Source organism: Pseudoliparis swirei, chromosome 7, assembly GCF_029220125.1.
Source record: "Pseudoliparis swirei isolate HS2019 ecotype Mariana Trench chromosome 7, NWPU_hadal_v1, whole genome shotgun sequence".
Classification (NCBI taxonomy): Eukaryota; Metazoa; Chordata; class Actinopteri; order Perciformes; family Liparidae; genus Pseudoliparis; species Pseudoliparis swirei.
Genome location: NC_079394.1, coordinates 20,858,682 through 20,879,324, shown reverse-complemented (window position 1 = coordinate 20,879,324; position 20,643 = coordinate 20,858,682). Strand labels below are relative to the sequence as shown.

Below are 20,643 nucleotides of genomic sequence, written 5' to 3'. Positions count from 1 at the left end.
CTTATATACCAGCCAATGACAGAGAGGAGGGGATAGGTGGAGGAGGGGATAGAAGAAGAGGGAGGCGAGAGGAAGAGGTTAGGTTGGAAGGAGAGAGGGAGGAGAAAGAGGAGGGGAATCAACTATATGGGTGGAGTGAATGGGACACAGAACAGCAGGAGAAATGAGGGAGATGATATGAAGTGGGGAGATTAGGGGATGGGAGGAGACAAAAACAATAAGGGGGGGAAACAAAAAGGGGGGATTAATGGAAAAGAGTGTGGGAGCAATTCACACAGAGAAAATCTCAAGGGGAGGGAGAGAGGGGACCGTTTTTCTTTCATCCGGATATTTTTGGAACATTTACTCAACGCTGCAGGCTGTTTTATTTTAGGTGGAACCAGGTCACGACTTCAGGAAACCTCCCAAAGGCTTCTATCGAAATGTCCCTCAAACGGTATCCTCGAATGATACATTGGGGTGAAGGTGATTTGATACAAACTCAGGGTCACCTTGTTACCTTCGCATTGAAAATGCAGAAGGTTATGTTTTGATCGCCGTGTATTTATTTATTTATTTGTATGCGTGTTATTCGCATAACAAAAAAAGTTTTAAACCGAATTGCATGAAATTTGGTGGGATGATTGGTTATTATCCGGGGACCATTTGATTAGATTTTGGGATCAATCGGGTCAAAGGTCAAGGTCATGGAAAGGTCAAAATCTTCTTTTTATATCCAATTGGCATGCAACTAATGCCAACATGTTCATAATTCAATGCCCAATCTTGTGATATGCGAAGGTATGCGCTCTACCGAGTGCCCGTTCTAGTTCACCACATGTAACAGGGTCGTTTATCTACTGCTGTGCTCTGCTTATATGAATAAGTGCAGTTGAGTCACATTCATTTTATTTTTTATTTTTTATTTGGCATTCATTGACTGACCTTCATTTTTGTAATCCTACTTTCTATACCATAGCTCCTTTGTCCTAATCAGCTTGAGTTGCTTGATACTAGATCTTGATACTACATCTGTTTTATGTGTCATGACTCAACCGCTCCCTCATTCAAAGATCTTAACTAATCTATTGCTCAATATCTGTGCAATGCCTTCGACACATGAGTCCATTCCCCCTTTTCTAGCCCAGACGGATAAATATTAACTTTAGACTGATACTTAGTGGCTCAATCAAATACTCATCTTATTCCTTTCTTGGCCCTGAACAAACACTCTCTCCTACTTACACACTCACACACACACACACACACACACACACACAAGCAAGCACACACACCATCCTGCCAAGTGCTCTGTGATGTGTTCACTGCACAGCTCGATTAACCCTCCTGTTACCTTTCGGGTCAATTTGACCCCATTCAATGTTTAATGTCGGTGTTCCTTGGGGTCAATTTGACCCCAGGCTATTTTTCACTGTGTCAAACATATAAGAATTATCAACTTTTTTATATATTTAAAGGGCTATTTAGGTAGTTAACAAACAAACATAAAGTACCTCACACTTAAACTTGGGAAACAATATTAATTCTAATAATGTTCTGGAGGTTTTAATTGCTGGGGTAAAATTGACCCCAAGGGTAAAATATTGTAGTAAATGTAAAGGTAACAGGAGGGTTAAATTACCTTTTCAACAAATATCAAAGAGGAGAGAGATAGCTTGATAATGAGTTGCCTAATAGCTTAGAGGAGGTGGCTGGATTCAAGACAAAAAAACAAAAAAATAGAAAGAAAGTACAGACAGAGCCGAGACGGAGACAAGAAGGGGGAAGCAAGCTGGCTAAATATTACAATTAACCTGCCACTTTTTATAAGCTAACACCATGATGGATGCACAGTGTGAGAAGATTAAATACACAAAGTCGCACACATAAACACAGGATGCTGTTCATTAACCCTGCTGACGGGCGTTCCCACAGTGAGTCGATCACAGACCGTGCACACCGGGTTTAACAACAGCAGAGCGAGGCCTGGGAGGAGCGGAGACGGTGGAGTCATTAACCCGCTTCCTCTGCCGAGGGGCTTAAGTTACATTTTACAGCGAAAGTAATTACAAAAGACACGCTGTTTATTCAAAGTTATAGAACGGATAGATGTCAATGCCTGTTGTAAAAAGGACTAACCACATCTCTATATACGGAGATGAGTTAGATAATTGAGGCCTGGTTAGTAGTGGTGATGCTTTGGTGAACACCATAGCCTTTAACTGAACCGTTACCTGTAATAACCAGGTTATTAACAGCAGTCGATCTCATTAAATTACTCAAAAACACGCTGCGGATTAGCCACAGCAGCAGTTACTATAACTTCCTTTCCTCTGAGGTCCCACATGTAACACGGTATGCCTCTAGGGTCAAGGGTATCCAAGGTAAACAGAGAACAACAGGAAATCAGAGGGGAAGCGAGGTATGCTGAAGCCAGAGTTTTGGGTTTCTAAAGGTGGCTCTTCTAACTTGTGCTGCATGGCGAGAACAAATTGTAGTCCAAAGATTATCTCTGTAGGATTATAAATATTTTTACAGAATCGTATTCCATTGTATGTCGCCTCACAGCAAGAGGGCTGGGGGTTCAATTCCCGGTCGGGCGGTCCTTCTGTGTGGAGTTTACATGTTGGCAGCGTGGGTTCCCTCTCCAGCTTCCTCCCACAGTCCAAAGACATGCTCAGGTTAATTGATCTCTAAATTGCCCATGGGTGTGAATGGTTTTTAATACTTTATTACATTTTTATAACTTTTTAACATTTTTATAACTTTTCAGTACTTTTTTAATACGTTTCATCTTTTTTATCACGATTTAACTTTTTTATATGGAGGTTAGTTTTTTAGGTGAGATGGGTGTGGCTGCACGGTGGTGTAGAGGCTAGCACTGTCGCCTCACAGCGAGAGGGCTGACGGTTCAATTCCCGGTCGCGGCGGTCCTTCTGTGTGGAGTTTGCATGTTCTCCCCTTGGCCGCGTGGGCTTCCTCCCACAGTCCAAAGATGTAATTAATAAACAACATTTGCATGTTGTGTATTTGCAAAATATCAAAATTAATTTCAGCCCAACACTGTTGCCAATTTCCTTCAAACCATACGCTTTTGGAGAACCTTGATATGCTCCATCCTAACTCCATCCTACCAGTCTGCTGGTATTGCAGCGAATGAGCCCAAAGCCCCCTTTTATGAGAAAGTACTCAGAGCTTGGAGAAGAAATTCCTTTTTAACAAAGACAGTCGATAACCTCCATCATGGTAGCCGCCATCTCTGTCTGAGTGAACTACACAACAGTTGTTCTGCAGCTAAAATACTGGGTCAACGTTAAGCAGAAACCTCTGAAGTTAAGGGAACCCAACATTGGCTTCTCTCAAGTCATTGCAAAGTAAAATAAACATAAAACACATAACCGTAACCTGCAGTCCATTCCCATGTGACGACATAGTTTTGAGTCCCATGAAGGTAACATTACAATAGGGGCCCTACCACTCCATCTCACCATCTCAAAACATTTGTCACAAATGGCCAATGGCCACAAACTGCAACCGAGCGAACAGAGGAGACGTGTGGGCCCCTGGATGAGGAGACGTGTGGGCCCCAGGATGAGGAGACGTGTGGGCCCCAGGATGAGGAGACGTGTGGGTCCCAGGATGAGGAGGAGACGTGTGGGCCCCAGGATGAGGAGACGTGTGGGTCCCTGGATGAGTAGACGTGTGGGTCCCAGGATGAGGAGACGTGTGGGCCCCTGGATGAGGAGACGTGTGGGTCCCAGGATGAGGAGACGTGTGGGCCCCTGGATGAGGAGACGTGTGGGTCCCAGGATGAGGAGACGTGTGGGCCCCTGGATGAGGAGACGTGTGGGCCCCAGGATGAGGAGACGTGTGGGTCCCAGGATGAGGAGGAGACGTGTGGGCCCCAGGATGAGGAGACGTGTGGGCCCCAGTATAATGATACTAACACTAACAATAGAGAGTGCACCACGGCTCCAAACCTCAGACACCCTGCCAGTCCTTTGTTCTGTCAAATGGTCTATTCCAGTCCCCATATGCTCACCTCTCCACATGGTTAATGATCACAGCTTAGCCTGCAGGCAAACACACACACACACACACACACACACACACACACATGGCCCAAAGGGTCACGGCTCATGACCAATCTCTCTTGTGTATCAATCATGATTCAGGTCAAAGCTGAAGACAACAGCTGTGGTCTGAATAGCAAATAGTCTAAATTAGTTTAAATACATTGAGTCCAAATTATCAACAATGATACGATGTAACTCCCAGGTGTGAAGTTGCCAAACTGTATGCTGAAAAAGATTATAATTATTCTTCCAATCCATCGTGCCTAATAAAAAATGTACCAAAAACTATTATATATAATATAATATATATATATATATCTGTCTTATTCTATGTTATGTGGGATACACTGGAAAATACCATTTTAAGAATAAGTAAAAGAAACAATGAATACAAGGTGTTAAATATTATCTTTCTTGAAATACAATGTCATATTTAAGCCTTTTACAATAAAAAAGAGATCTATAAATTGGCTCTGAAAATGTTGTAAGATTTTGCAAATTATTTTTAGGTATTTTTCTGTCTCCTACACATGATGAACTTGGAGGGACATGGGTGGGCAGCATGTGCGACCTAACTAACCCACAGTGAGAGGACACGCACACACACATCACAGAAAAAGAAAAAAACATCATAATTGTGCACATAGTTCAATAGACAAAAATTACGTTGACTCACCCGAGAACAAAAACATGTGTGAGGTTGTTTATATCAAGGAGAGTATTTGTCTGCCAGCCATCTAATCAGTCTGACCCCTCAGACTGATATAAACCAACTAATCCCACGACCCATGTCTGTGAACACGGCTCAGTGAGGCCAGAGTGAGGGCAGCCGGGTCTTTCTCAAGGTGTCTAGTGTTTTCAGGATTTAGTTTAAGTCACTGCCAAACCAGTAACGGCCGTACTCTACCCAGGTAAGTATGCTCATTTGTCAAATGTGTTCAGATGTCAAACATACAGACAGAGCCCAGACAGAGCCATTTAGATGTGTTCACTATGTGTTTCTCCACATTGATGGATAAAGACCAGGTCCTTTATGGCATAGGTTTGAACAATCTGAAATGTAATTTGGTCTTGAGTTGATGTGTCCAAGATACAAACATCTCTCCACAATGTAGTGTATTATATAATAATACTATCGGCTTGTTTGGAGAGATGGGCTCACTCACTGTCCTGAACCTTCTGACCTCAGTCACTCGCTTTCACAGTGGAACATATTCCTCCCTGCCGGCCAGCCCACCAGACACACACACACACACACACACACACACACACACATACACACAGACACACACACACACACACACACAAACAGACATACACACAGACACATACACACAGACACACAAAGACAGACACACACACACAAAGACACACAGACAGACAGACAGACAGCGACTGTTCATCCTAAGAGAGATAAACTGAAATAAATGTGACAGCAGCTGCTCAGAGACATCGCCACACCACGGCTTAATGAGCGGGTCACGTCTGGGTCAATCAAAGGTCAAATGCAAAGTTTCCTCCGAGTCATACAGCACACACATTTCACAGACGCCATCCAACACTCAAGATCAGCTGTTCTTAGTCGTTCCTCACAACTACTCTTGGGAAGCAGAGCGATCAACACTCAAGTCCCTGAGCTCTCCTTTTTCTGCAGTAGCCCCCCTCAGGCGTACATTTTCTCATCAAATAAGCAGGTTCTCATGAACTTCACTGACCACATTCGAGCTCCCCAGAGGAGGAACTTTAAGATTTCATGGCACGCTCACACATTGCTCACATCCCACAACAGGTAAGGCAGTGAGATGATGCCAAAGGCGTGTTCGTTAAAATACCATGAAAGGCAAACAATGTCTGTAAACACTCGTAGGTCCCGGTCTCACGTCTATCCACCGACACAGCGTGTTGAGCTTGTAAGTGTTCACAGTCAATGACTCGAGTAAAGACCTGGAGGATACTTTGTGTCACACAATTCATTTATGTTCCGTGTTGGTGGGACTGTTAGTGAATTTTGGCTAAACTACTTTTGAACCCGATGCTGGGACAGCCTCCACCGTTGTAGTCCCGGCCAACAGAAGGGAGGCGTCGGACATATTTTACATTGAAACAACGACAAACATGATTAAAGTTACAAAAGAGGGCTCTGAGAGCTGTTGCTAAGGTTTGTAGTGCAGTGTTGGCCGACGCGTTTCCTCCACAGTGCAATGCATTATCAAAAATAGAGCAGCTACATGCAGCTGGAAAAATTTAACTGAGCGTTGAGCTAGTTCCAGGAACATCTTGGATAACAACAAATTAATCATTAATCGTGTATTTATTTTTCTTTCTGGTTCTGATTGACAATTTAGCAGTATTTTCATTATATTTCCACAATTGTGGTAGGATTGTAGTATTGTTCCATATCTAGTACAATTTACTTCATACAAACTTTTCATGTTGTGTCAGATTGCAGCCATAACAAGAGCTGACACTGGCTTCAGTAGATAATGACGTACAGACATGGATGGTGTGTAACCATAAACCCAGAAGAATAAATAAGACAAAGAAACACACACAACATGTTTTGGTGAAATAACGTCTGTGCATTTCCTTTCTCTCGAGCAGAGAGCAGTTGTAGGAGGAGAAAGTGTGAAGTGTGAAGGAAAGATCACAGAACGATGGGGAGGAGAAAAGGAAGTGGTGGTTAAGAATTGATGAAATACAAATAAATCTAAATTTAGTTGAACCTTAAATGCTCATCAAGTAATGTGGAGTGTGCGTGTGAGAGTGTGTGAGTGTGTGTGTGTGTGTGTGTGTGTGTGTGTACACGTGCTATCCACATAACAGCTGAGGAGAGGCAGAGCTTCAGTATTTGCAGGGTCTCAAGGGCAGATCAAAGCAACTGCTCCATTCAGCAAAGACTAATGCCTGACCCAACGTCAATACTTCCCCCTTCCACACACACACACACACACACACACACACACCTCCTAGACTTCTCTCTCTGGCAGTACACAGTCTACATCTTCCACTGTCGATTTTTTCTCAGGTCGTTTCCCCTCCTAACAAATCAAAGATTTATAACACAGTAATAAAAAAGTAATACACCATAACAAATCACCAACACCAGCGGGACTGGATACAACCACCCAATCAGAGAAGAGTCAGCCCAGTTCTTCTAGTTACAACAATTAATTTTTTCCATTCAAATCTTATCAATTAAAACGAGGCATGTTGCCCTGCGTCAAACTTTACGCTTGACCCGAAGACAGAGCTCGTGATCCCTGAATAGAGTCCAGAAGGCCCAGAGAGCTTCCCCCGTGATGTGTACTCACCGGGTCGCTGTGCTCGGGTCGATCTCCTCTCCGGTGTCCCGGGACCACGGACACTTCATTAGACATCCGCCACTCATTGAGCTCTTTGTGTGATTGGTCCGTCAGTAATGAAGAAACGTCATCACGCACTCGGCCGCCGAGTTGGTTCAACACCAAATTGTTACATATCACGAGGGAAGGGAAACAACATGTTAACAGTGACGTGTTGTGACCGCGAGATTTTAAAGAAACTTTAGACACAATACATGTATCTTTTTTATTTATTCGTTTTTTAAATATTTGTTTATGATTTCCTCACATCGCACGCATACGTGGGCGGGGTCAGTCAAATACAGCATCACCGTGCACTGGCATGATGGGCCATGGTGGAATGAGAGGGGCCGCATCCGTCCACATAGAGGCACAGCATCGTCCTGCCAGGGGACGAGAGGCCACGCGCACGCACGTGTCTGTCATAGGCCTACCGGTGTTTGTGCTTAAGGATATAAAAGCCCCGTTTGATTGGACGGCAGCCTATAGGACATTTTAAACTCTGCTCCAAATAATAATGAGGAAGACGCGGTGTGAGATCTTGTGAATATTTTCCTATTTTCTTGTACCTCTAAATGCAAATTATATGATTCACCAACTCCCTCTAGTGCCCATTTGCTGCCATTACATACACAATAACCACACTAGCCTGCCTGCTGTGGTTAACGTGTCACATTGCCCTTCCTGTCCAGTGATATCCATGCATCTCTGAATGTGTTGAGTTGGTGTTACTTGTTTTAAATCTTAAGATACAACGAAAATGAAAATGAATCGTCACAAAGTTGAAAACAGGGCCGTTTTTCATAAACATATTAAAAGTTGAGTTTTAGCAAAACAAGGTCTCCCAGGACAGCGGTGCCTAAACCTATGATGATATTTCTCAGGTAGGTGACTAAGCTGCAAGGAAATGTCCCGGATACAGACGGGCAGACCGGAGTAGTTCAGGGATTTATTGAAAGGTGAGGATACAAAGCTCACTGGCATTGATGGCAAGTCCAAACAGGCAGCAGAAGTGCAGGTACCGATAAGTTTTCAGGTTCTAGAGTGCAATGAGCTCCGTCTCTGAGTATAAATACTGTGGAAGTCCCACATTCTGTAACCGATCAGTCTATATCTGTTGGTGAGATACAATCTGGAAAATATCAATCCAGTGAAGGGAAGGAGGTGAGAGTGATGTGTGAGGTCAAAGGTAACACTGTACCCCCACTCCAACACGAACAGTACTTCCCCAGTGTTGCCTCTCTCGTATCGGTTTAATGTATTCACAAATAATATTATTGAACAAAATAATCGAGCACTTTGTGTTGTTGATGTCAAAGTAATTATGCAAGTGGCCGTGTGAGGAGTGTTTTAAGTGTCCCCTCTTGTCCACATGGCTCCAGCTGTCATTCACTAATGATCCACACGGTTCAACTTCATCCTCAGAATCTTTCAATGTTCCTTCCTACCTTCATTTTCTCGAACACTGAAATACTGAACTTCTGCTTAACGGTAAAGAAAGCAGATCTAATTAAAAATCAAACACTTTATCGGAATTAAGCAGATTATTCCTCTCATTTGTGGCTCATGCGGTGCAGATCTAAAACTATATATAGCTCCCCGTATTACTAATGTCATAAATCACATCATTGGAGGCCATTGGTTTTGGCGGACCTGTGTTTTCCACATGAGTGACATACTGTGAGAAGAATACGTGAGAAGACAGTTCCCAATGTTCTGAAATGTCTCTTTCCTGAACCACTGTAACACCCTGTTCTGTTTCTCCTGTGTTCCGTGTCTTCTCTGTGTCTCCTATGTTTCTTCTGTGTCTTCTCTGTCTTGATTGTTTAATTCCCTGCACCTGCCCTCAGCCACTCTTGTCTCGTTACTGTCTGATGTCGTACACCTGTTTCCCCCCCTATATATTGTGTCAGTCTTTCCCTTGTATCCTGTTGGATTGTCGTCTATAGTTCTGTGTCCTTTTCCCGTCGTCCTGTCCGTATTCCTGATTCTGCCTATTGACCCTGAACCTGGATTCTCTGCCTGTCCCTTTTGGACCTTGTTTTTTTTTTTTTTTTTTACTGTTTTGCCTCATTAAAGAGTGCCTTTTTTGTTATTCATATTGCGTCCAGCCTGTCTCTCTGCACCTGAGCCTCACCCCGTCACAAGAACCTGACACCACTGGGAGCGCCACTGGGAGAGCCACCAACAGGAACCAACAAGAAGCAGCAAGACAAAGCAGAGGCAACAGCAGTGATCATGTGAGGAGAAGCACAGCACTGAGCTGAAGGAAGTAAAACAAAATGTTGTTGCTGAGTAACACAACCACAACATCTTTTCTTTTTTCAGAATATTCACTTTTACAACTGTTTATGCACAGATATTGTAGCAATAAATAACATGAGGCAAATTTTCTTGTTGAACGTAATCAATGGATTTGCAGTTAGTAAAATACAAGTGTAATCATGTGTGCTCCTTTCAGATTGATGAACATGAGGTATTCAGAGTGTTTAATCATCATATAAACGAACATGAAAAAGTGCTTCCCCAACATTTCCTTCCCTTCGTTGCCCCAAAATGTTTGTAGGTATAAAACCAACAGATGCGTCTCAAATGTTGAAATGCAGATGTTACTGATACACCAAATGCTGAAAACAGATGTGAATCATGAAGAGTATAAATAATGTGAATCATGATCAAGATCATTTATCGTTTATGTGTTTGCTGCTGTGTGCCGCTCATTGGACTTGCTGGAAGGATTACACTAATAAGAGGAATATTTAAACAGGTAAGAGTGGTTGCCGTTCATTTCCTGGAGTGATTCTATTACCTGTCTAAAAAAGAATGGATTTTTAAAAAGCGTAATTCATTCATGATAAAAATACTTCAGCAAACATCTTTGGTCATATGCGTACTGTGCATACATCTACATCACTGGTGTACATCTATGGCAACAACACTAGCATTCACAAGTAGCACACATAGTTCAGGTACATGTTGTCTGGGAGTAAGGTACAGTGGCGCATTTGTTACAAAGAAAGTCACATTAAAGTCACCACAAGGAACATGTCACCAGTGTGTGTGCTTCTATGACACACACGGGACCCCGTTTGAGTCTTTCAACAAGTATTCACATCAATAACTCAACTGTTCATTATCCCACCGTCTCCCTGCTAAAGAAAAGTTGAAGAGGTCCGCGTTGCCCGAAGGAACTACGGTACTACCACAAGACAATAATTTAACACGTATACTTTAAATACTATGAAAACATCCTCATCGCCTGGAGTTATTGTTGCGCTTTCTTTCCTTTGCGTTATGTTTAGCAATTCTTTGTGTGATATGAGACTCTAAAAAGTGTCTCCCTTTCCCATTGAGGTGGCAATAGATGTCCTCTTCAGTGTGCAGCAGATAAAACATGAAGTGTGTCACGTTTACTAAACCTTCCAGCTCAGAGCTTGACATCCCAGTTTCATAAAGCCCAAAATCACATCAACATGTGTTGTTACACTTGTCATTTTTGAGAAATCAAACAAAAATTGTGCTCCACCCCATGCTGCCTCTCAGGTCACCTTTCCCTGCCAAAGACAAACACACAAACGCACACTGCATACCAGGGCCAGGTCATATTGTTTCATTTTGCATACAACCCTTTCTGCGGTTATCTAAACCAGTGGTTCTCAAACTTTTTTTCAGTAATGAACCCCGTGTGAAAACGCCATCAGAGTCTGATTTAATATTGAATATATACAATTTTGTTTGTGAACTCACACGTATATTTTATTGAATAGTTATTAAAGAATTATTTTTAAAGAATTTTTGAATTGATGCAGATTTTAAATGTATATATATTAGGGCTGTCAGCGTTAACGCGTTAATCTATGCGATTAATTTGGCCGCGTTAACGCACTAAAATATTTTAACGCAATTAACGCAATTTTTTTTTTTTTTTTTTTTTACCGCAGCAGTACGGTTTGACACTGTTTCCGTTTTTAAAACAATCATTTCTCCGCGAAAATAAGGAGCAGAAATCAGTTTAACTCGTGGATGAATCAGTCGGGCTTCCTCCTGCTCCTCCTTCCTCCCGTCTCCCCCTTTGATACACAGAGGAACAGAGGGGCGACGTGTCGGGACACGCGGCGCGGAAAGAACTCGTCACACGAAACCTTCACCGTGATTGGTCAATCCGTTTGTCTGTCAACATTGGGAAAAAACCAATGAACCTCAGTAAATCACAAAGGACCTCCCACCTCACAGGTGAGGCTCTATAGCAACCTGTCAGTCAGAGAACCAGAGGACACGGCCTTGAGGACAATGAGGCTCATTTCAGAGCTGAGATTGTTCTGGAATGTTTGATGTATAACACGTGGGGTGTGTCACATGCAAAAAACTTTAAACGGTGAATTTAATTTATTTTGTAAAATGTATAAAATGAGCCCAGCCTCCAGAGGGTTAACGTGACATATTTGAATGTCAGTCAGTTACCAAGGCCACTGGTTCTGCTGCTGTTCAGTGTTAAAGATGACAGGACCAATGGGGTCTCAATATACTTCTTTTTTTTACTCATCTGATGTTTCACTGAAGAAACAATTTATCATCCACGATATTAAATACCTCGCTGGCACTTTATATGTAGGAGCCTCTTTGAAAACACAGCTCTGTGTGAAGTTTTGTGTTTAAAAAGAAGAGAAACACTTTTAACCCTTGTGTTGCCTTCGGGTCATTTTGACCCGATTAAATATTAACCCTCCCGCCTTTGGGTCATTTTGACCCCATTCAATGTTCACCCTCCTGTTACCTTTATATTTACGAACATATTTTACCCTTTGGGTTCAATTTAGCGCCAGCAATTAAAACCTCCAGAAAGTTATTAAATTAATATTGTTTTCCAAGTTTAAGTGTGAGGCACTTTATGTTTGTTTGTTGACTACCGAAAGAACACCGACATTAAACATTGAATGGGGTCAAATTAACCCGACGGCAAGGGTGTAATATTGATTCGGGTCAAAATGTATAAAATGAGCCCAGCCTCCAGAGGTTAACGTGACATATTTGAATGTCAGTCAGTTACCAAGGCCACTGGTTCTGCTGTGTTCAATGTTAAGATGACAGGACCAATGGGGTCTCAATATACTTTTTTTTTTACTAATCTGATGTTTCACTGAAGAAACAATTTATCATCACGATATTAAATACCTCCCTGGCACTGTATATGTAGGAGCCTCTTTGAAAACACAGCTCTGTGTGAAGTTTTGTCTTTAAAAGAATGAACTTTTAACTTTAACTTTTAATTGCGATTAATCGCAATTAATCGCGATAATCGCGATTAATTAATCGCAATTTCAAACTGTGCGATTAATTAGTTAATTTTTTTAATGATGAACAATTATATTAATGTATTTGTTGTGTATGAAGGCGTAGATAAAAGGATTGTAGATGGCAGAGGCCTTTGCTATGATAGCAGGGACGGCCTTGGAGTAGGGCGACAGGATGTCGGCATGACTGAGTGAGACAGAACAACAAGAGTTTGAAAAAAAATCAAAGTTTCCTTCTTCTTTTGATATGTTGTTTCATAATGGAGGAGTATCCTGATCTAGGATCAGCCTGAATGTGGGAGCTGACACAGAGGGGTGATTTAGTCCATCTGATCTGTGTGTGTGTGTGGGGGGGGGGGGGGGGGGGTTCAAGGTTACATGACGACACCTCATCCTCCTGGTTATTTCCCTAAGTGATGTAACTTTAGTGTTACTCTTGTGCTGCTGTAAAGTGGCTCTTCTCAATGTTGCCAGCCGAGCCTCATTTGATTCCTAAATCTCAATGAATTATTTGATGCATCTAAATCAGGCTGCACTCATGCAAATCTTTCAAATTGTTTGCTGCTTATTATTTATGAGCGTAGAGTGTATATAATATTGGTTTGTGGACTTCCGTTTTGAAGCCTTGAGTTTGGCCTTTTGGCCGTTGCCATCTTGTTTTTTGTGACCAGAGGTGACCTGAGAGGGGAGCTGATCACAGTCGAATGCGAGGTTGCCAAAAAGGTTGCAACTAACTTTTCTGAACTGAAAACGGACATTAAGGATTAAAGTTGTGGACGAAAACGACCAGACAACCGGTCAATCACAAGGTAGCCATGTCCTAAAGCAGGGGTGTCAAACTCATTTTCACCGAGGGCCACATCCGCCTCATGGCTGCCCTTAAAGGGCCGGTTGTCACTAACACGGTATAATTCTAACTACTCCAGAACATATTGTTAAATAAATGTCCTTGAATTTGTTTGTTTTATTTAGGTGAACTTATATAAATGTATAACTATATATGCAAATGTATTTAATATTATAAAATAAATCTATTTAATTTCATTATATTTATTTTAACCCACATTACTTTATCAAAGATCAAACAAACATTATTACATTAACTTTGTTAAAAGCTTTGTCACAGTTGAGACAGGTGGTTCTCCACTGGTCTGGGTAGTGGTTCTCCACTGGTCTGGGTAGTGGTTCTCCACTGATCTGGGCAGTGGTTCTCCACTGGTCTGGGCAGTGGTTCTCCACTGGTCTGGGGCTGTGGTTCTCCTTCTGCTTTGGGACGCACTATCACCCCTGAATGACAAGCTGAGACATAAATCGAGGGACATTTTTAACTTCTCAAATGTATTTAATGAAAAGATGGTGCAGTTTGAACCTGAGTTCAGAATATCACAGTATGCACAACAACACTATTTAGTAATATTCCCTTTTACAGTCAATTATGAACCAACAAGTGAATCTTAAGGACACAAGGTAATACAACATACATTACTTCTCAGTAACTTCAGACTTTAAAACATGTCTAAACAGTGCTTTCATGCATAAACATGAAATAAAAAAGTCTGGTTTTAAAAAGCCTCAAAAGATGTAATGCATGTCTTACTCAATGAACCTATGACACATAAAGCTGCTCTACAAGTCAGAGTCTTGAGGAGCAGCTTTTATACACAAACTCTAAATAAATTAAACAAGGGTAATTAAAAAAGATTCACATATTCAACATTAACTTTTCTTCTGACGATATTATAAATACTGAACAACATGAAGCAGCACTCACTTCAACCTTAGTGACCACTGACGTAGACCTGATGGAGGAATTCATAATAGGGGAACTGGGGATGTTTGTTAATACAAAGTCAATGTGGTCGCACACGCACGCACGTCTGGATGTCCGCCGGGCGCGTGAATGACAGGACGCGAAAAATGCGCCTCATTCGGGCTGATTTTTTAAACTCGGGCGGTAAAAGTACGGATGCTTAGATCATAAATGATCATAAAGATCATAAAGTGTTAGGGTTAGGGTTAGGACCTAAAGCATCCCTGCTTTATGATCTATTTGACTCTAAATGGCACCATGACATACAAAACTAGAACGAGCACTCGGTAGAGCGCATACCTTCGCATATCACAAGATTGGGCATTGAATTATGAACATTTTGGCATTAGTTGCATGCCAATTGGACAAAAATGTATCGTGCTATGGTAAAAAAAAGATTTTGACCTTTCTATGACCTTGACCTTGACCTTTGACCCGATTGATCCCAAAATCTAATCAAATGGTCCCCGGATAATAACCAATCATCCCACCAAATTCCATGTGATTCAAGAAGATTTGACCTGTTCATGACCTTTGACCTTGACCTTTGACCCGATCGATCCCAAAATCTAATCAACTGGTCCTCGGATAATAAACAATCATCCCACCAAATTTCATGCGATTCGGTTCAATACTTTTTGAGTTCTGCGAAAGATTTTGACCTGTGCATGACCTTTGACCTTGACCTTTGACCCGATCGATCCCAAAATCTAATCAACTGGTCCCCGGATAATAAACAATCATCCCACCAAATTTCATGCGATTCGGTTCAATACTTTTTGAGTTTTGCGAATAACACGCATACAAATAAATAAATAAATAAATACAGGGCGATCAAAACATAACCTTCCGGCATTTTCAATGCGAAGGTAATGAACATAATGCTTGATGGAAAACCAAGATTTGGACCAGAACCTCAAGTCAGTTCAAGCTATATAATTTGACTTGTAAACCCTGAGCTGACATCGTGACTCCACAACAGCTTTTCCATGAAAAATGTATTGAGCAACATATTTAGCATGTTAACACGCAATGCACTCTACACGCAGTACCACTGGGGTGAATGGTTGAAATCCTCAGAGAACACTGATCTCAACATAGCAGGGCTGCTACTTTAGAGGGAACATGTATACAATGAGGAATACTATCTAGAAATGTACAAGCACACTGAAACCATATGAAAGAAGTCTTACCCAGCCCAGGAAACCAGTGTGACGCAGGCGTACGGCGACCAGGAGAGGACGTAAACTACAATGACCACGAAGGCGATCTTTGCCAACTTCCACTCACTCTTCATGGACTTCTGCTTGATCAAGGTGGATTTCCTCACCTGGGTACCCAGACGCTCCACCTCCCTGCAGGAAGGGTTATTATTGTGGGTCATTTAACAGTGGTATGTATTTTGTATTGCATGTCCATCTGCAACAAAACACATAACATTCACATAGCCTACGATATAAGAGTTACGATACCTGGTCGTCTTCCGCATAGCCAGAAACATAAAGAGATAGCAGTAAAAGATGATTCCCAGTGGAATGAAGAACACAAAACAGCATAGCATCATCGTGTAGCTCCTATTGGCCAATGTGAATGTGACATAATCCCATGTACATGATGTCATCAGGCCCTCCGGGATATAAGAGCCTACAGGGGGGAATGGAGTTGAGGAAGTGAGATATCAGGTTGTTCAACTTGCTTGACTTCAGACGTTGGTGTCATGTCCGTGGCAGAGTAAATCTAGATTGAAGCGACACGAGTAACTGCAGGTGGATCAGTTACATCCATCGCTACATCAGATTTTCTACAGGTCATCTCTCAGCATACTGTATTCATGGGCGTCAGCTCTGCGGGAAGTAAAGAAGATGGAACTCACTCCAGCCGACAAGAGGAGCCAGACTCCAAGCCAAAGAGTAAAGCCAGACCAAGAGGATGGCCACGGCGGTTCTTCGCTTCGAGCCCCAGTGAACGTTCTGCAGAGGCTTGGTGATCACCAGGTACCGGTCGATAGAGATGGCCAGCAGGGTTATCATGGAGGTGATGCCGAACAAGGCGCCGCAGAACGCATATATCTTACAGCCTGCAGAGAAGGAGCGCATACAGACTCATATAATGTACCGTTTCATGATATGTCCTCTTTATATACGCAGGATGTGAAATCTACGAGTGTTACCCATCTCTCCAAACACCCATTCCTTGAAGAGGCAGTTGATGAAGAAAATGGGGGACTGTGTGAAAGCCATGAGGAAGTCACTGATCGCCAGGTTCATGATGAAGTAGTTAGGCAGGTTACGGAGCTTCTTGTTACTACACACACACACACACACACACACACACACAGCGAGAGAGAGAGAGAGAGAAAGGGCATAAAAGAAGGGTATTATTGACAGTTGTAACAATACACACATGTTTTGTTTTACCCTTCATTCACTTGGAGTCAACAGCTGAGCTTTTTTTTTCTCGAGAAAGTTTAGTTATTAAGTTGTATTTAGCTTTATAATATTTAGTATAAGTATACTTCATTACTTTATATTGCTATTCCTTAATAAACTAAACTAAACTAAACTACATTATGAGCAAGATGGGATTTTGCTTGTGATATTAGTTTGTATTAATGAGGGTGAGGTAAGCAATCTGTTATATAGATATAGGTATAGATATAGATATAGATATATAAATATATATACACTACCGTTCAAAAGTTTGGGGTCATCCAGACAATTTCGTGTCTTCCATGAAAACTCACTTTTATTTATCAAATGAATTGAAAATTGAATAGAACATATAGTCAAGACATTGACAAGGTTAGAAATAATGATTAATATTTGAAGTATTAATTTTGTTCTTCAAACTTCAAGCTCAAAGGAAGGCCAGTTGTATTGCTTATCTCACCAGCATAACTGTTTTCAGCTGTGCTAACATAATTGCACAAGGGTTTTCGAATCAGACATTAGTCTTCTAAGGCGATTAGCAAACACAATGTACCATTAGAACACTGGAGTGATAGTTGATGGAAATGGGCCTCTATACACCTCTGGAGATATTTCATTAGAAACCAGACGTTTCCACCTAGAATAGTCATTTACCACATTCACAATGTGTATTTTTGATTCATGTTATCTTTATTGAAAAAACAGTGTTATTCTTTGAAAAATAAAGACATTTCTAAGTGACCCCAAACTTTTGAACGGTAGTGTATATATATTTGCGTAATGATCATTCTCTGACCCACTGTATGATTAGGTGTGCATCCAATACATGTTTCTATACTGCATCAAAATATTAAACATTTCATAAGCATTTTTCTGAGGCTTGTTTCCTTCTGTTAGGGACCTTGAAGCATCAGCTAGCCTCTCTCTTGGTTGTGTGTTCTACCAACTGTCTCCAGTCGTGCTTTCTTTCGGGGAAAGAACCAGTTACCGTGTCACGTGCAGTATCTTGTTTGATTGCGTAGCAACGGGCTGTTTGCTGGACTGCTCAACTCGGTGTGAACCATCATTCAATCACAGCAGCTTGATTAAGCCGCCTGTCGACATGCCGTCCGCCTCCACAGCTCTTCATTGATCCTCCTTTGTTTCTCCGACAGTTGCATTAAAAGTGGCTGATTTCTGAATCAGGTGACGTAACCCTGTGAGGATCTTCAAGTGTTTCGTCTGTTTTTTAATACCTCTGCTGGTGTTTGTGTTTGCGTGAACAAGTCACATGCGTGAACATGCCGACGACTATACGGCACTCACTTCCTTCCTGGGAAATCATCATAATGGGTAACATCTCACTTGTAATACCATTATCTCCCCCCTCCCGCTGCATGTGTGTGTGTGTGTAGGTGTGTGTGTGTGTGCATGAATTTTCTTGGAAATCATAACATCAGGTTAATTTCTGATTCAATAAACACATTATCAGCACACCACCATGAACCCATCGAATCTATCTTAGATAATGGACAGAAATATAAAAGCTTATGAAAATTCCTGAACCATATACAGACACACACACACGCATATACACACACACACACACACACTTCCTATCTCTGACCCAGTTTCTGTGCAACGGTTAATGTTAGTAGCACAATAAGAGGTCAGCGGCCGTCCAAATTAATCAACATATAGCACACCTTCATCCTCTTGACAAAATTGGTATTTAAGAATCCCTTTGTGAGGCTGTGTACATTTCACAATTGATTTGAACTGCATTGTATATTAGATTAAAAGCAATGTAAAGAAAATGTTTACACCGCATACAAATAATTATATTTGGTAAGAGCACAATTATTTTCCTCAGTTGTGTTCATATATCACTGGTATAATATTCAAGATGCTCTTCACAATATTTCTCAAGGATATAGGACCGATTTACTCTGATGAACTCCTCATTCTACTAAAGTGATGTTTCCACCAGGACACAAAGATTATTTCAACCCTAATCGTACCTTTGATCCTCTGCAGAGTAACAGACGTGCAAATACTGACCCAATAAATTAAAGATAGCAATTTCACACTCGTATTTAATTGAGTTGTGCTTGCCTCCTAAATCAATCACAGCCCTCTGCCTGTCTCTCTGGGAGACCGTCACATTTCTGAGTGATTAAAACATCCCGTCAAAGCTCTGGTTAAAAGAGAGAGAGAGACACATTAAAGAGGGTAAGGGTATCAGGTGAAGAGAACAGGCTCCCCAACGACAAATCCCTCGCACCCACACACCTGTAGAAGGCTAACATAACCAGCGCGTTGCCAGTGATGCCCAGCGCCCCGATGACAAACACAAATGAGGCGACGATGTAGTGAGCACGGTCGGGCACATCCACCTTGGTGAAGAAGCTTCTCTGGGTGTGGGCGTTCTCTGGCTCCATGCTCTCAGTGGACCACATGGTTCAAACAGATCATCAGGATTGCCAACCGGGCCGGGTGCAGTGGGTCTAGAACTTTGCTTTGCTCGTTTCTTGGCTCCATTAGAAGTACCATTCGCACAGGAGATGCGAGGGAGATGGAGAGTATCTGCTTTAGATCGACTACATTCAGGTCCAGTTTAGTCAGGATTCAAATCAGTGATAAAATCCCTTTTTCTTCACAAACCATCCATGTAGTACTCTGTACTGAATACAGAGGAGAAGGTGATGTCCACTTTGGAAGTCCATATGTGTCCCTCTGGAGGACTGAAAAGGGTATAATCTGTGCAAAATCTTATATTTTCGATCATGCCAAATGTTATCAAGAGTTGTTGGAAGTGAAAGAAAAAAGCAGTTCTCTTTTACTTCTCTGTCCAGCCCAACGACATCCACAGCCGTCAGTAGTTATCTCCAAATGTGCCAAATGTTGAATCGACATCCGTTCTGCTTCTCCACTCTGGTCTGCAGTTCCACAACGTGTCGTCCACCTAATGTTTCCCGTTTGGCCTCTTGGGTTATGAGTTGATAATAAACATCCAGCATCGTAAATCTCCCACACGTTGTCCAATGCCTGCAGCCTCCTCACCCGTCACACCAGCTGTGCACCGAGCTTTGAACCTGAGGCCGTTCTCTGATCACGGTAACCAGCGACGACTCCTCTCCGCCCCTCTGTCTCTATGCGCCTCCTTCTCGCCTTCCCATGATGCTGTGTGTTGCTCTCTCTGCTCTGCTCCCTTGTCAGACTCTCTCTTCTCCTCAAACCAAACATAATGCATTACCTCGCCCCCCCCCCCCTCTATCTCTTTCTCTCTCTCTCTCTCCCTGCCCCCCCTTCATGTAATACAGCCTAGCCCTGAGCTCTCACCCTTTAACTACGAGATCCTTACATATCAGGCATCATGCTCACTAACTAGCACTTATTATGGTACTTTTGTAGTTCGACTGAGTTGAGGAAATGTTACTTCCTGTATTCTTGTTGTTCTTAGTTTATACTCTAGGTTGAAATGCACTTATTGTAAGTCGCTTTGGATAAAAGCGTCTGCTAAATGACATGTAATGTAATGTAATGTAATCACACTAATTGGTCTTTTCCATTCCTGTTGATTCACCACAGCCATGACTCATAAGGCACGCAACATGATCCAGAACTCTTCTCACACTCACACACACACAACATGTAATCCCTTCCCGTTGGCTGGATATACAGATTATTCATGTGCAGAAGGGCCAGCTTTAGCAAAATTTGAAATGGCACAAAAAC

At 42.0% G+C, this 20,643-nt stretch overlaps 1 protein-coding gene across 2 annotated transcripts; it reads right to left on the bottom strand.

The window, feature by feature from the left end:
- Nucleotides 1-12,781: 12,781 nt before the first annotated feature.
- On the bottom strand, nucleotides 12,782-20,031 carry opn4xb (opsin 4xb). 2 transcript variants are annotated; one of them, XR_008832421.1, is made up of 6 exons: nucleotides 19,198-20,031; nucleotides 16,668-16,801; nucleotides 16,371-16,574; nucleotides 15,970-16,141; nucleotides 14,711-15,852; nucleotides 12,782-13,507 (listed from the first exon to the last, which is right to left on the bottom strand). XR_008832421.1 is itself a non-coding variant. In XM_056419899.1 (6 exons), exons 1-6 carry the CDS (start codon nucleotides 19,362-19,364, stop codon nucleotides 13,782-13,784), a joined length of 1,044 nt encoding a protein of 347 aa, XP_056275874.1. In that variant the 5' UTR covers nucleotides 19,365-20,031; the 3' UTR covers nucleotides 12,782-13,781. The 2 variants fall into 2 exon arrangements, 1 of the variants encoding a protein (XP_056275874.1); XM_056419899.1 differs by having other exon boundaries at nucleotides 12,782-13,986; nucleotides 15,691-15,852.
- Between the last annotated feature and the right edge of the window lie 612 nt (nucleotides 20,032-20,643).